At 29.4% G+C, this 12,112-nt stretch overlaps 2 protein-coding genes across 2 annotated transcripts; one reads left to right on the top strand and one right to left on the bottom strand.

The window, feature by feature from the left end:
* Positions 1 to 3,887: 3,887 nt before the first annotated feature.
* LOC123264941 lies at positions 3,888 to 7,754 on the bottom strand. Its single transcript, XM_044728473.1, has 8 exons — positions 7,427 to 7,754; positions 6,625 to 7,239; positions 6,339 to 6,442; positions 6,194 to 6,235; positions 5,269 to 5,473; positions 5,003 to 5,187; positions 4,186 to 4,918; positions 3,888 to 4,103 (listed from the first exon to the last, which is right to left on the bottom strand). Exons 2-6 carry the CDS (start codon positions 6,776 to 6,778, stop codon positions 5,075 to 5,077), a joined length of 618 nt encoding a protein of 205 aa, XP_044584408.1. The 5' UTR covers positions 6,779 to 7,239; positions 7,427 to 7,754; the 3' UTR covers positions 3,888 to 4,103; positions 4,186 to 4,918; positions 5,003 to 5,074.
* Positions 7,755 to 7,903: 149 nt separating this feature from the next.
* Positions 7,904 to 11,537, top strand: LOC123265745 (exocyst complex component 3-like). Its single transcript, XM_044729624.1, has 3 exons — positions 7,904 to 8,385; positions 8,751 to 8,831; positions 8,978 to 11,537. Exons 1-3 carry the CDS (start codon positions 8,264 to 8,266, stop codon positions 9,813 to 9,815), a joined length of 1,041 nt encoding a protein of 346 aa, XP_044585559.1. The 5' UTR covers positions 7,904 to 8,263; the 3' UTR covers positions 9,816 to 11,537.
* Positions 11,538 to 12,112: the final 575 nt, after the last annotated feature.

Genomic DNA, 12,112 nt, shown 5'->3' with positions numbered 1-12,112 from the left:
TCGACTCCAAATTTGGTAGGAATCTTCTGTAAGAGATATAGAAATAATCTATAAACGAATTTTACGATATCTCACCCCACAGGGGTTGCGGGGATGGGTATAAACAATGGAAATTTTGAATTTTAAAGTTGTAGCTCTTACAGACTCCAAATTTTGAAGGAATTTTCTGTAAGTGATCGAAAAATAATTTATGAACGAATTCCTACGATATTTTACCTCAAAGAGAATTGCGGGGGCGTTAACAATAAAAATTCCCGTTTGTAAACTACAGCTCCCATATATTCCAAATTGGGTAAGAATTATCTGTAAGAGATGTAGAAATAATATACGAACGAATTTCACGATGGTTCACCTCACATGGGTTTGTGGGGGTAGTTGTTAACAAATAAAATTTTTATTTTCCAAGCTATAGCTCCTACAGACCCCAAATTTAGTAAGAGTTTTCTACATATAATATAGAAATTATTTAAGAACGGACTTTACAACGAATTACCTCCAATAAGGATCGCGGGGTCGGGTGTTAACAATAAAAAATCTTAATTTCCAAAATATAGCTTCTAAAAACTCTAAATTTGGTAAAAATCTTTTATTTCTTATGTAGAGATCATCTCACAATGAACTTCAATAAAGACTATTTCCGATAGGAATTTCGGGGATGGGTGCTAAAATCTAAAATTTTAATTTCCAAACTGTAACTTCTACAGACTCTAAATTTGGTGAGAATCTTCGTGTATGATGTCAAGTTCAGCTAAGAATGGATTTTCTCGAATTCTAACCCTAGAAGGGATTGCGGGGATGTTAACAATGAAAATCTCTCATTTCCAAACAAAAGTTTCTATGGACTTGAAGTTTTGTTGAAACCTTTTGTTTATAATGTAGAAATTTTCTCGAATAGGATCTTATGAAATTCCTTTCCCCATATAAGAGTGTGGGAGTGATAATTGTCAAAAAATTTATACTTTTCAAATACAGTTCCTACAGATATAGAATTTGATAGAATCTCAAGAGAAACAGGAACTTACGGGAATGGCCTCCAAGGCCAACGGATTTAAATATTTTCCTTTTTTAATAATTATATTTTCTCACAACAATCGTCTCTTTGGCAGCGGCAAAAAAAGTCATTGTAAGGTTTCCAAAATTTAACTTTACATGTAGCTATTCACTCAATGGACTAAGAATTTTACATACATTTTATTTTTGCTGATCACATAACCCATGAATTGTTCTTATTACCGGATCGCGGGAACGTAACAGATTGAAATGAATGCATTTTCTAAGCACTTGAGATGTGAAAAGGAATTTGGCTATTTATTCTAAGAGAATTCGTTAAAAACATGATAAAAAGTACGGGCCAATCTGATGAAATTTGAAATCTGTACAAATCTAAACAATACTCCCATTAAATTTCAAGTCTAGATCTCTAAAAATACAATTCTATGAAGTGCCCAGCGGAGCGGGCGGGTAACAGCTAGTGATAAATAAAAAGGTTCCAACAAAACTTCGAGTCCATAGAAACTATTGTTTGAAAATGGGAGATTTTTATTGTTAACGCCTCCGAAATCCCTTTTAGGGTTAGAATTCGAGAAAATCAATTCTCAGTTGAACTTGACATTATCCATGAAGATTTCTACCAAATTTGGAGTCTATAGAAGTTACAGTTTGGAAATTATAATTTTGGATTTTACACCTACCCCTGCAATCCCTATCGGAAGTTGAATTTTTGAAATCCGTTTAGAGATGATCTCCTCATGACAAATAAAAGATTTCTACCAAATTTACAGCTTTTAGAAGCCATATTTTGAAAATTAAGATTTTTTATTGTTAACCCACACCCGCAATCTTTATTAGAAGTGGTTCGTCGAAAATCTACTTGAATTGTTTCTACTTCACATATAAAAGGTTCTTACCAAATTTGGAGTCTATAAGAGCTATCACAAAAGGGAACTTCTCATTGTTAACGCCCCCGCAATCCCTTTTGAGTTAGAATTGAGAAAATCCATTCTCAGTTGAACTTGACATTATAATGTATATATACACGGAGATTTATACCAAATTTGGAGTCTGTAGAAGTTACAGTTTGGAAACCCTACCCCCGCGATTCTTATTAAGGGTGGTTCGTCGTAAAATCCGCTCTTAGATTATTTCTAAATCACAAATAGAAAACTCTTATCAAATTTGGTGACTATAGGAGCTGTAGCTTGGAAATTAAAAATTTCAATAGTTAACACCCACTCCTGCAAACTCCTGTGAGGTGAGCTATCGTGAAATTCGTTCGTATATTATTTCTATATCTCTTACAGAAAATTCCTACCCAATTTGGAGTCTATAGAGCTATAGTATGAAATCGGGAATTTTTCATTGTTAACGCCCCCGCAATCTTTTTTGGGGTGGGATACGGTAAAATTCGTTCATGAATTATTTCTATATCACATATAGAAGACGGCTACCAAATTTGGAGCATGTAGGATCTATAGCTTGGAAATTTAAAACTTTCATTGTTAACACTCACCCCCGCAATCCATATTGGGGAGTAGGTTGTCATAAAATCCGCTCTTAGATCATTTTCACATCACATACAAAAGATTATTACCAAATTTGGAGCTTATAAAAACTACAGCTCAGAAATTTAAAATTTTTATTGTTAACACCCAACCCCGCAACCCCTGTGGGAGTGAAATATCGTAAAATTCGTTCATAAATTATTTTTACATCACTTACAGAAGATTCCTACCAAATTTGAAGTCGATAGAAGCTATAGCCTCAAAATAAAAAATTTTCATTGTTAATAGCCACTCCCACTATCCCCTGTGGGGGTGAGATATTGTAAAATTCGTTCATAGATTATTTCTACATCTCTTACAGAAGATTTCTACCAAATTTGGAGTCGATAGGAGTTATAGTTTAAAAACGGGAATTTTTTCATTGTTAACGCCCCTGCACTCCCTTTGGGGAGGAATTTTTAAAATCCGTTCTTAGCTGACCTCTACATGACAAAAGTAATATTCCTACGAAATTTCAAGTTTTTAGGTCTGATAGTTCGTATCTAAATTCGTAGATAGATTGTGAACTTTAATTTTTTTAAAAGTCCTATAGTAGATAGATTTTAGGAATTTCATAAAAAGTGAAATATTTTGTAACCACGCATTAAATACGTTCCAAAATTGTTTCTTTTAATTTTTAAATTTACAAAAAAATTTTTTTTAATTTTCGAAAATCATATACAACCATATCGGTTACTTGGATTTTTTAATTTTTAATTTTATATCTTTTTGTAAAGAAATAAAATTTTTTTTTTCTTCCCGAGTCGAAATTTAGAGCCCATTTTGAACCTTCTAAAGTCGGATCTATTTCGGACTTGAGGGTCAAACTATAGTCTGTTTCCATGCTTTAGCAGATCCGATTTTGGTCCCACAAGCGCCACAAATTTCCATTTTCGGCGCTTTGGGGTTCAAAATCGGACCTGATAAAAATTAAAATTAGGTCCTATTTTGAACCCCTAAGCCCTATTTTATTCGAATAATAATAATAATAGTAATAATAATATTAAAATATCTATACTAATAATAATAAAATTTTTAAAGTTAGTTAATAATAATATTATTATTAATATCAAAAATTTGATTATCAATAATAATATTATAATTTTTAATAACAAAAAATATTATCATTATTATTATTATTATTATTATTATTATTTTTTTGTTAACGACTTTTAAAATAATAATAATAATAATAATAATATTTTTGTTCTTGTGGATTTCATCTGAAAAAATTATCGATCATCAAAATGTAAAATTAAAAAAAAATTAAATATGCAAAACAATAAAGAGACTATTGAACTATTGTTTAACTAATAGTAATAGTTAAATGTTTATTAAAATATAAAAAATTCAAGAACCATATTTTTAAATATTGCATATTCTTGATTTAAGTATGCATTTTTATAAATTTACTTATTAATCAACAAATAGTAGTAGATAAAATATGTCTTTGAATGATAGCTGCAGAAAATAACTCGGTCGTCTTGCTCGGGTAACACCGTCGATCAAGAACTCATAAAGGCATGAGACGATTTATCCCATCGTCACTTTCAGTACTAGATTCTGTAATAAGTGAAAATATTGTTATATAAAATAAATAATTAATGTGACTATTGAATTTTATTTCACTATCAATAAAACTTACGTGATTCGCAATCACTGATGTGTTCATCAGTATTCATTTTACTGTTGTGATAATTCTGGAAGTTATCAGGAGTTTTAAATGGGTTTAATGAATAATATGGATCCGTATATCTGCTAAAAATCGTTTAATTCTCCAGAAAACGTCAACGATGGATTTGGATGAGTTGATGAATAAAATTCATTTGTATTATCAGCATTTAGTGGTTGTTTAGTTCTTATTGCTGAACTAAATTGAGTAGGCGAAGTCTCCCAATTAATATTTCCTGATGGTGCATGAGATACATCAGAAGACTGTGCTCAACCGAAATTCGCAGGTAGTCTAGTAGATGAATCTTGCATTTTTTCGTGATGTGATCCTACCCATCCATAATAGTTCATAGGTATTTGTTTACTTATATTGTTATGAGAATTATTAAGAGGTATTGTTTGATTAACTAATGAGTGTCGCTGATTGGTTTTAGAGTTTTCTTGATACTCATTCGGAGTTGATAATGGTGGGCTAATAGGTGTAACTGAATGACTTCCATCAGAAGATTCTGCTTGTCTAGTAGAATAATCAACAGGAAACAATGTCAATTGACATCTACTAGAGTGCTCAGATCCACTAGGAAGCTTTGCTTGAACTAGTGCAGAGTCTGATTCATTTATAATCACATTTCCTTGTATCTCTTTAGATACTCGTTGATTGTTGATCTCAGGAAAATTGATAGCTTCATTATTTTCTAAAGACGTAACTAAAAAATTGAATTGATTGATAATTTATTAGTAAGAAGCATAACTAGAAATTCAATGATGGTTCATTCAAAATTATAACATACCTGTATGACTGTGATGTTTTGTCGCACAGTATTTACTATCGGAGACATTAATTTTATTTATAGATTTACTTTTTAAGTCCAAGTAGTTTTTGCTTTATAATTTCTTTTATTTTCAGCAACTTTATTGATATATTTGGTATATACTTTGTTAGTAACCTTGTTATCAAATTTTCTATTAACCCATTCTTGAAAAAAGTAATTGTTTTAAATACGAAAAAAGCTGTCAAATAAAAAAAAAATAATAATTAGTAATCATGCTCACATACCAAATAATCCTTTGAAAACATCGAAATCTATAGCTGGGTGTTCTCCTCGCAATCCTTTTGCACTATAGTTTGCAATGCTAGATCCATATATTTCCAAAAGCGTTTCTTTCACCATGGATCTCCAATCATTTTTTGTGGCAGTTATTTCTATAATTGATGCACGAGATCGAGACAAGTAAATGCCAGAATTCGGAGATAACTCAACCTACACAGAAAAGAAAAATTTTTAACTGGAGAACAAAATTCTTGGCTCAAAAAAATTTTCGCATGCCTAAAGGAAGACCGATAGTTGTTAGCCAAAGTAAAAACTTTTCTTTTATTTCTTTTCTTGGTGGAAGTTATTTTTTAATAATTCAAATTATCATAAATATTTGACACAATAAATTTTTATATTTGATCAAGATTTTTAGATACTTTAGCGAAGCAGCACTACCTACTTCAGCTGCGAAAAAATCTTATCTGAAGAAAATTTTTCTCTAAAATATTTGACACCCATTTAATATTATTTTAGCGTGCAACTATACATATTGAATGAAAGAAAATAATTTAATATTATTTGACCTTCCCATTGGACATGTTAGTCAATAAAAGTATTAATGAAAACTTACTTCTATCTTTATATTTAATTTTTGGATAAAGAGAGAAATTTTCTCAAGACAAAACAATTAACTTTTATCAAAAATGAAATAATTTGGAGCAAGAGGCTGAATTTTCTCAATATAAGATTTTCTTTACAAATAAATTTTCTTGAATCAGTGAATAAGTGAAATTTATTGTATCGATAAAAAATTTTTTTCGCTCAAGAAAATAATTAGGAAGAAAAATATTTTCTTGGCTCAAATGAACCTTTTTCTGTGAATGATTAATTATTCTAATGTTAATGATTTAGTTATTAAAAATAAATTTTGAAATTCTAGAGTTTTACTTTATCGTTTGATTCTCCTTTTTCAAAATAATGCTGCGCAACCTGAAAATAAAAAATCAATATTAATTGATGAATCAATAACAATCTTAATGTAATTCACAAGAATTTGATTTTATAAATAATTAATTATCAATAGAAAACACACTGGAATTCTCTTATCTGAATGAACATCCGTTTTCATTTGACTTGCATGTTTCCTTTTCATGGCTTTCAACAATTGTTCTTGAAAGTATATGTCTCTTTGTGTAACTAAAAAAATATACATATATTTCAATTGCAATAAAATAATTTATTTAAAAATTTTTATTTTTTATTTATTGTATGCCTTAGAAGGACTATAATAAAAATGATCACGAAGCTTTCATTTTAAAATTATTTTAATTATTATGGTTGTATAAATTAAAATTAATTTAAAAAATACACATAATTACCTTTTCCCAATTCTATTCTTGAAAATATTTCTTCATTTCCATCAGAGTCATCGTCATGGCTCAATATATCTTCGTCACTGCCACCACTAGGTGTATTCTCTTTATCTTCTGAGATGTCAAGACTGTGTTGTTGATTTGAAGATTTTTTCAACATTTTTTGAATCTAAAGTTGATTGTATTACTATGGGTGACGAGTCCTTATTCAAACTTATTGGAATATTTTGTATCAGTTTGGAATTATTAAAATTCGAATTATTTCCTGATAATGCTGGAGGTAACTGAACTGCAGGGGCGATGAATTGATAAAACATTAGATGAACTGGGTTGACTGTTTGCATTGCAATATGATGTAAAAAGATGGTTGAATAGATCGTAAACTTTTAGAAGATGACTGGGAACGTTGCGAAATATTTTTTAAATCATTAAAAATTGCTTCGTTAGTTTTTATTTTTAAATCTGTTCTTCTTTTGTTAGCATTTTTTGGCTGACCAGTAACTTTTTATTTTTGCAAGATTTTTTTTCAACTTGATAGAACATTTGCCGGAAAAATTTTGCGAGAGGGATCATGAAGTTCGCCGTCAGTAGTTACAGTTTCTTTCTCTAAGTCTTCTTTAACTACAAATGAAATAAAATAAAACAAATGGATTGTATGATATAAAAATAATTAGTTAAAGGTATGATTATTATTACTAAGTTTCATCATATTATCATGCAACTTTAAAATATTCTACTTGTTATGAAATAAATTTTTAAATATAATTCAATATTGAACAAACTAAAATTATTTATAATTAATACTTACATCCAATCTTCAGAATCTTTATTTGGTATTTTTCTTTCTTTGTAGTATCAGGATTTATTCAATTTAAAGAGGTTATATTGTCAACCCGCTGATCTTTCTTCGGAATTAGTGATAGTTCTATCACATCAATCTTTGGCACTTGACCCACCAGATCAACGCAAATTTTTCTTCCCTTTGGTGGCATCTCTACCACTTGTCAATCAACACGAAATAAATTTTTATTTTAATAAATTTAACGCTAAGATAGCATAAAACAAACAACTTAATATAAAATGGCGGGTCGTAATACGACTTGTTTCCTGCAGAGTTGCTACGTAGGTTAGGAGAAGTTAAAGGCTGTTGTCAATGAAACGTTAAGTGTGAGCGACTTGTAAAGTAAGTGAATTTGATTCGCTAACGATTGACTCCATCTTTATTTTTAACTTTCCCGCGTTTATGTTATCCAATAAGAATTTTCGAGAGTTAAGTTGCCTACCGTTGTTATAAATGGAGCTAAGTTTTTCTTAAGTAATGCGATAAATCTGTTGACGTAAATATCACTCAATTTAATAACAAAACAAAATACAAGTTAATAATTTAGCAGACAAAAATTCAATTTTGTTTTAATTATTTAATTTATAAATATATCATTTATTTGGCATATAATATTGCTTATCAAAAATAAAAAGCCAATATTTATTCTGTGAAACTTCGGTTCCAGGTTATGATATTATTGATGTTTATGTTTCATAAAATTAAAGTTTTGAGTATCTATGTTCATCTTTGTTGAAGATAAATTCCTAGAGTGAATGAAATCGAACTATTACGTTTTAAAGACAATTTATATTGAAAATAGTGATGGCATATAGATCTATTGATGATATTGGCAGTAGACAACTCCGAAATAGATTAAACCGTTTACGTGAAAATTTAAATGACTTAAATGAAAATATTGAGCAAATAATTCCGGATGAAGCTCGGTAAGTTTAACATATTTTCTGAGTTTTCAATTTCATATTAAAAATACCTAAGACCTATATGAAATCTACACAACTCTTAAGGGTTAGGTGGGTTTCAGAGGTTTAAAAAAGGTATTTTTACTATTTTTCTTTAGTATAAACAATCATACATTTTATTTAAACAATTCAGGATATCTAAGATACATATTTAAACAGTATTGTGTGGAATTTTTATATATTATTATATGCTGAATTGTTTAAATAAAATATATGATTGTATACTAAGAAAAAAAGTAGTCAAAATACCCTTTTTGAACCGCTGAAACCCACCAAACCCCTTCAGAATTTATAAATTTCGCAGTGCTAATATACTTTGTAATTTATAGAAATGAAAATGAGATGCTGAACGATGGTCTTCAAGGCTGGAACAATGAAATTATATTTCCTGCTGTATATATGGATAATCAGTAAGTCCTACACATAACTTATTGCAAAATTTTAATGAAAGATTTGTATGTTTCTGCCATTTTACATGATAAAGTTCAATAATTAAATATAATTGTTATAGTAAACATGTTATGCAACTCTTATTTTATCACTATTTATTTTACAGAAATGCTGACCCAATATTTCATAGAGAAGAGAGAATAGAAATCTTGGAAGATCAATTTAATGTCACTGACGAAAGTTCAAGCGATGAGAGTGATTATCAACCGGATATAAACAATGATGGAAATGATAGTGATGATGAAGATGATATTGATAATGAAAATGATAGGGATGATGAAGATGAACCAGCTGGTGGAAATGATAATCAAAATCGAAGAAATAATTATGACATCAATCAAAATCAACCTCTTTTCGATGGTGATAGAATAACTGTTGGGGACAGCATGTTAACTATTCTCTCTCTCCTGTTGAGTCATAATTTATCTATGGCTTGTATTGAAGACATCATTAAAGCGATTGAATTGCACTGTTTGCCAAACGGACTGAAAAAAATAGTTTATTCAAGTTTAAGAAATATTTTCAACTTGAAGAAACCAATCTCATTAAACATTATTACTGCAAGTTTTGTATTAGAGAACTTGTTAATGAAAATGACGAATGTCCATCGTGTGTCAAAAAAAAACTCATACTTTGTACAGTTGCCAATAATCAGCCAATTACAAGAAATGTACAAAAGACAGGATTTCTATGAGAGACTGCAATTTAGATTTCAAAGACCAATTCCTCTTCCTGGTACCATTACGGACATTTATGATGGAGAACTATACAGAGAATGGTTTAACAACGGTTTCTTATCTAACCCTAACAACATATCCTTCAGCTGGTATACCGATGGTATACCCGTTTACAAATCGTCGCATATAAGTATATGGCCATTTTATCTTACAATTAATGAGCTACCATTTAATGAACGAAAGAAAGAGAGAATACATTGCTCTTAGGTTATTGGTTCGATGATAAGAAGCCATATATGAATAATTTTATACACAAGTTCCGAGAAGAGTTACAGCGTGTTGCTGAAGGTGTAGAAATTTATCTTCCTAACAACATCCAAATAAATGTAAGAGGTATAGTACTTATGGGTGTTTGCGATCAGCCGGCAAAAGTGATTGTTTGAATTTTTGTCCTGTATAATGCTGATTTTGGTTGTACATCTTGTTTAATACAAGGCCAAACATTGTGTACAGATGCAGGTGGTCATGTTCACGTTTATCCGTATGAACCTCAGACACAATTAAGAACCTCGGTGCAAACAATACAACATGCAAATTTCACAACACCAGACCAGTCTGTAATGGGAGTTAAAGGGAATTCTGCACTATTGTTAATTATGCCTGATTTTATTCGAGGCATTGCAATAGATCGTATGCATTGCTGCGATGGTGGTGTAATTAAAAAAATTCTGACTCTGTTGTTTGATGCTTCGTACAGCGATAAAGTCTTTTCATTACGAGCAGTCATGAACCAAATAGACAACCGATTGATAGGTATCAAGCCACCTAAGTTTGTACACCGTATGCCACGTTCCATTAATGATTTGAAACATTGGAAAGCATCCGAATTAAAATGTTTTGCTTTTTATTACACAATACCAATATTTGAAGGCATTATGCGTCCTGATTATTTTCAACATTTGTTAAAATTGATTATTGGTCTATTCATCTTAAGTTGTGATGTAATTAGTGATGCTACAATCGAAGTAGCTCGTGATCTTTTAAATTGTTTCGTTCGGGATTTTGAACAGTTGTATGGGTTAAGGTATTGCTCTATAAATACACATTTATTGATACATTTACCTGACTCCGTAAAAACTTTAGGGACCCTTGTGGGCTCATACGTGTTATGAATCTGAGGACTTGAATGGACAACTATTAAAAGCTATTTCATGGAACATGGCATATAGATACTCAACTAGCACGATCTCAAAGTCAATTTCTAACTATGACAAGGCTTATTGATTTATCACAAAATGAAAAATGTGCGTCATTTTTGCCAGGAAAAAAATACAAGCCAAAATTTTGGATCAAATATCCGACCACTGTTACAGTGTTGGTAATTATGAAGAACTATAAAATGATGACATACCACAAATTATTATCGATGCATTGCAACAAAGTGGACTGTTAAATAATAATATGTTAATAAAGCAGTATTTTAGACTCATGAAATGTAACAAATTATATATATCAGAAATGTACAAGGACAATTTAAAGACGTCATCTTCAATGGTGCAATATTTGGAAAATAACCAACTCCGATTTGGTTTGATTTATTGTTTTATACAATGGACACATTGTATTTGTTTCCAAAATATCTGTAATTGCCCTAAACATCATTTTGCTATTATCCGTGAAACTATCGGTAATGATGTATTTGTAGCTAATGGAGATCGTTTCTTATATGACAGTAGATCATTCTTACAAAAATGCACTGAAATTGATTATGTTAGAGCTATCTCAGTTGAATTACTTACTACACCATGCTTTTATATTAAAATTGATAATCAACAATTTGTAGCAGTTCCTATAAACAGTAAAGAACGTGAATAAATTACAATATGTAAGCGAAGTGATTAAAATTTTGTTAATAAATTTAATTTTATTTTTATCAGCTAAATAAACAATACTAAAATATTTTTCATAAAAAGATTCACAATTTAAATAACCACCTGCACATCTTAACTATTGTTACTTTTTATTGATTAATTTTTATTTAATTCATATTATTTTACTTTACTTTTTATACCATGAAAGAAAAAATAATTAAATTGTACACTGATAGAAGGATTTATTAACTATCAATAATTTAATTTTTTTTTGAAGACAGTTATTTAATTTATTAAATTTTAATATATATTTTTAACATTCAATAAATATTTATTTGAGAGTAACACACGTGTCTTTCCTCGTAGAACTGTTAAAAACAACGTGTCCAAAATAAATATACATTTTTAATATGTATCTTGCACAATACGGAAACTTACGTTATTAATGTTAACTTAAATAGTATTTTGTTCTTAATAGACTTTTTTATTTTTAATTTTACGGAGAAAAATAATTATTTGAATAGATTTGTTGACTCAAAAATTTTTTAATAAATTTTTGATTAAAAAATATCAATATTTCTTCATTATAATTTACTGGAAAGAAATAAACTTGATTTAAGAGAATTTTGTACCAAAAAAATAAAATTTTTTTCAATTTTATTTTTTAATAAAAACTCTATAAATTATTTGGAC

Source organism: Cotesia glomerata, linkage group LG5 (genome assembly GCF_020080835.1).
Source record: "Cotesia glomerata isolate CgM1 linkage group LG5, MPM_Cglom_v2.3, whole genome shotgun sequence".
NCBI lineage: Eukaryota > Metazoa > Arthropoda > Insecta > Hymenoptera > Braconidae > Cotesia > Cotesia glomerata.
The sequence above is the reverse complement of the archived record's forward strand: the minus strand, read 5'-3'. Positions and strand labels throughout refer to the sequence as shown.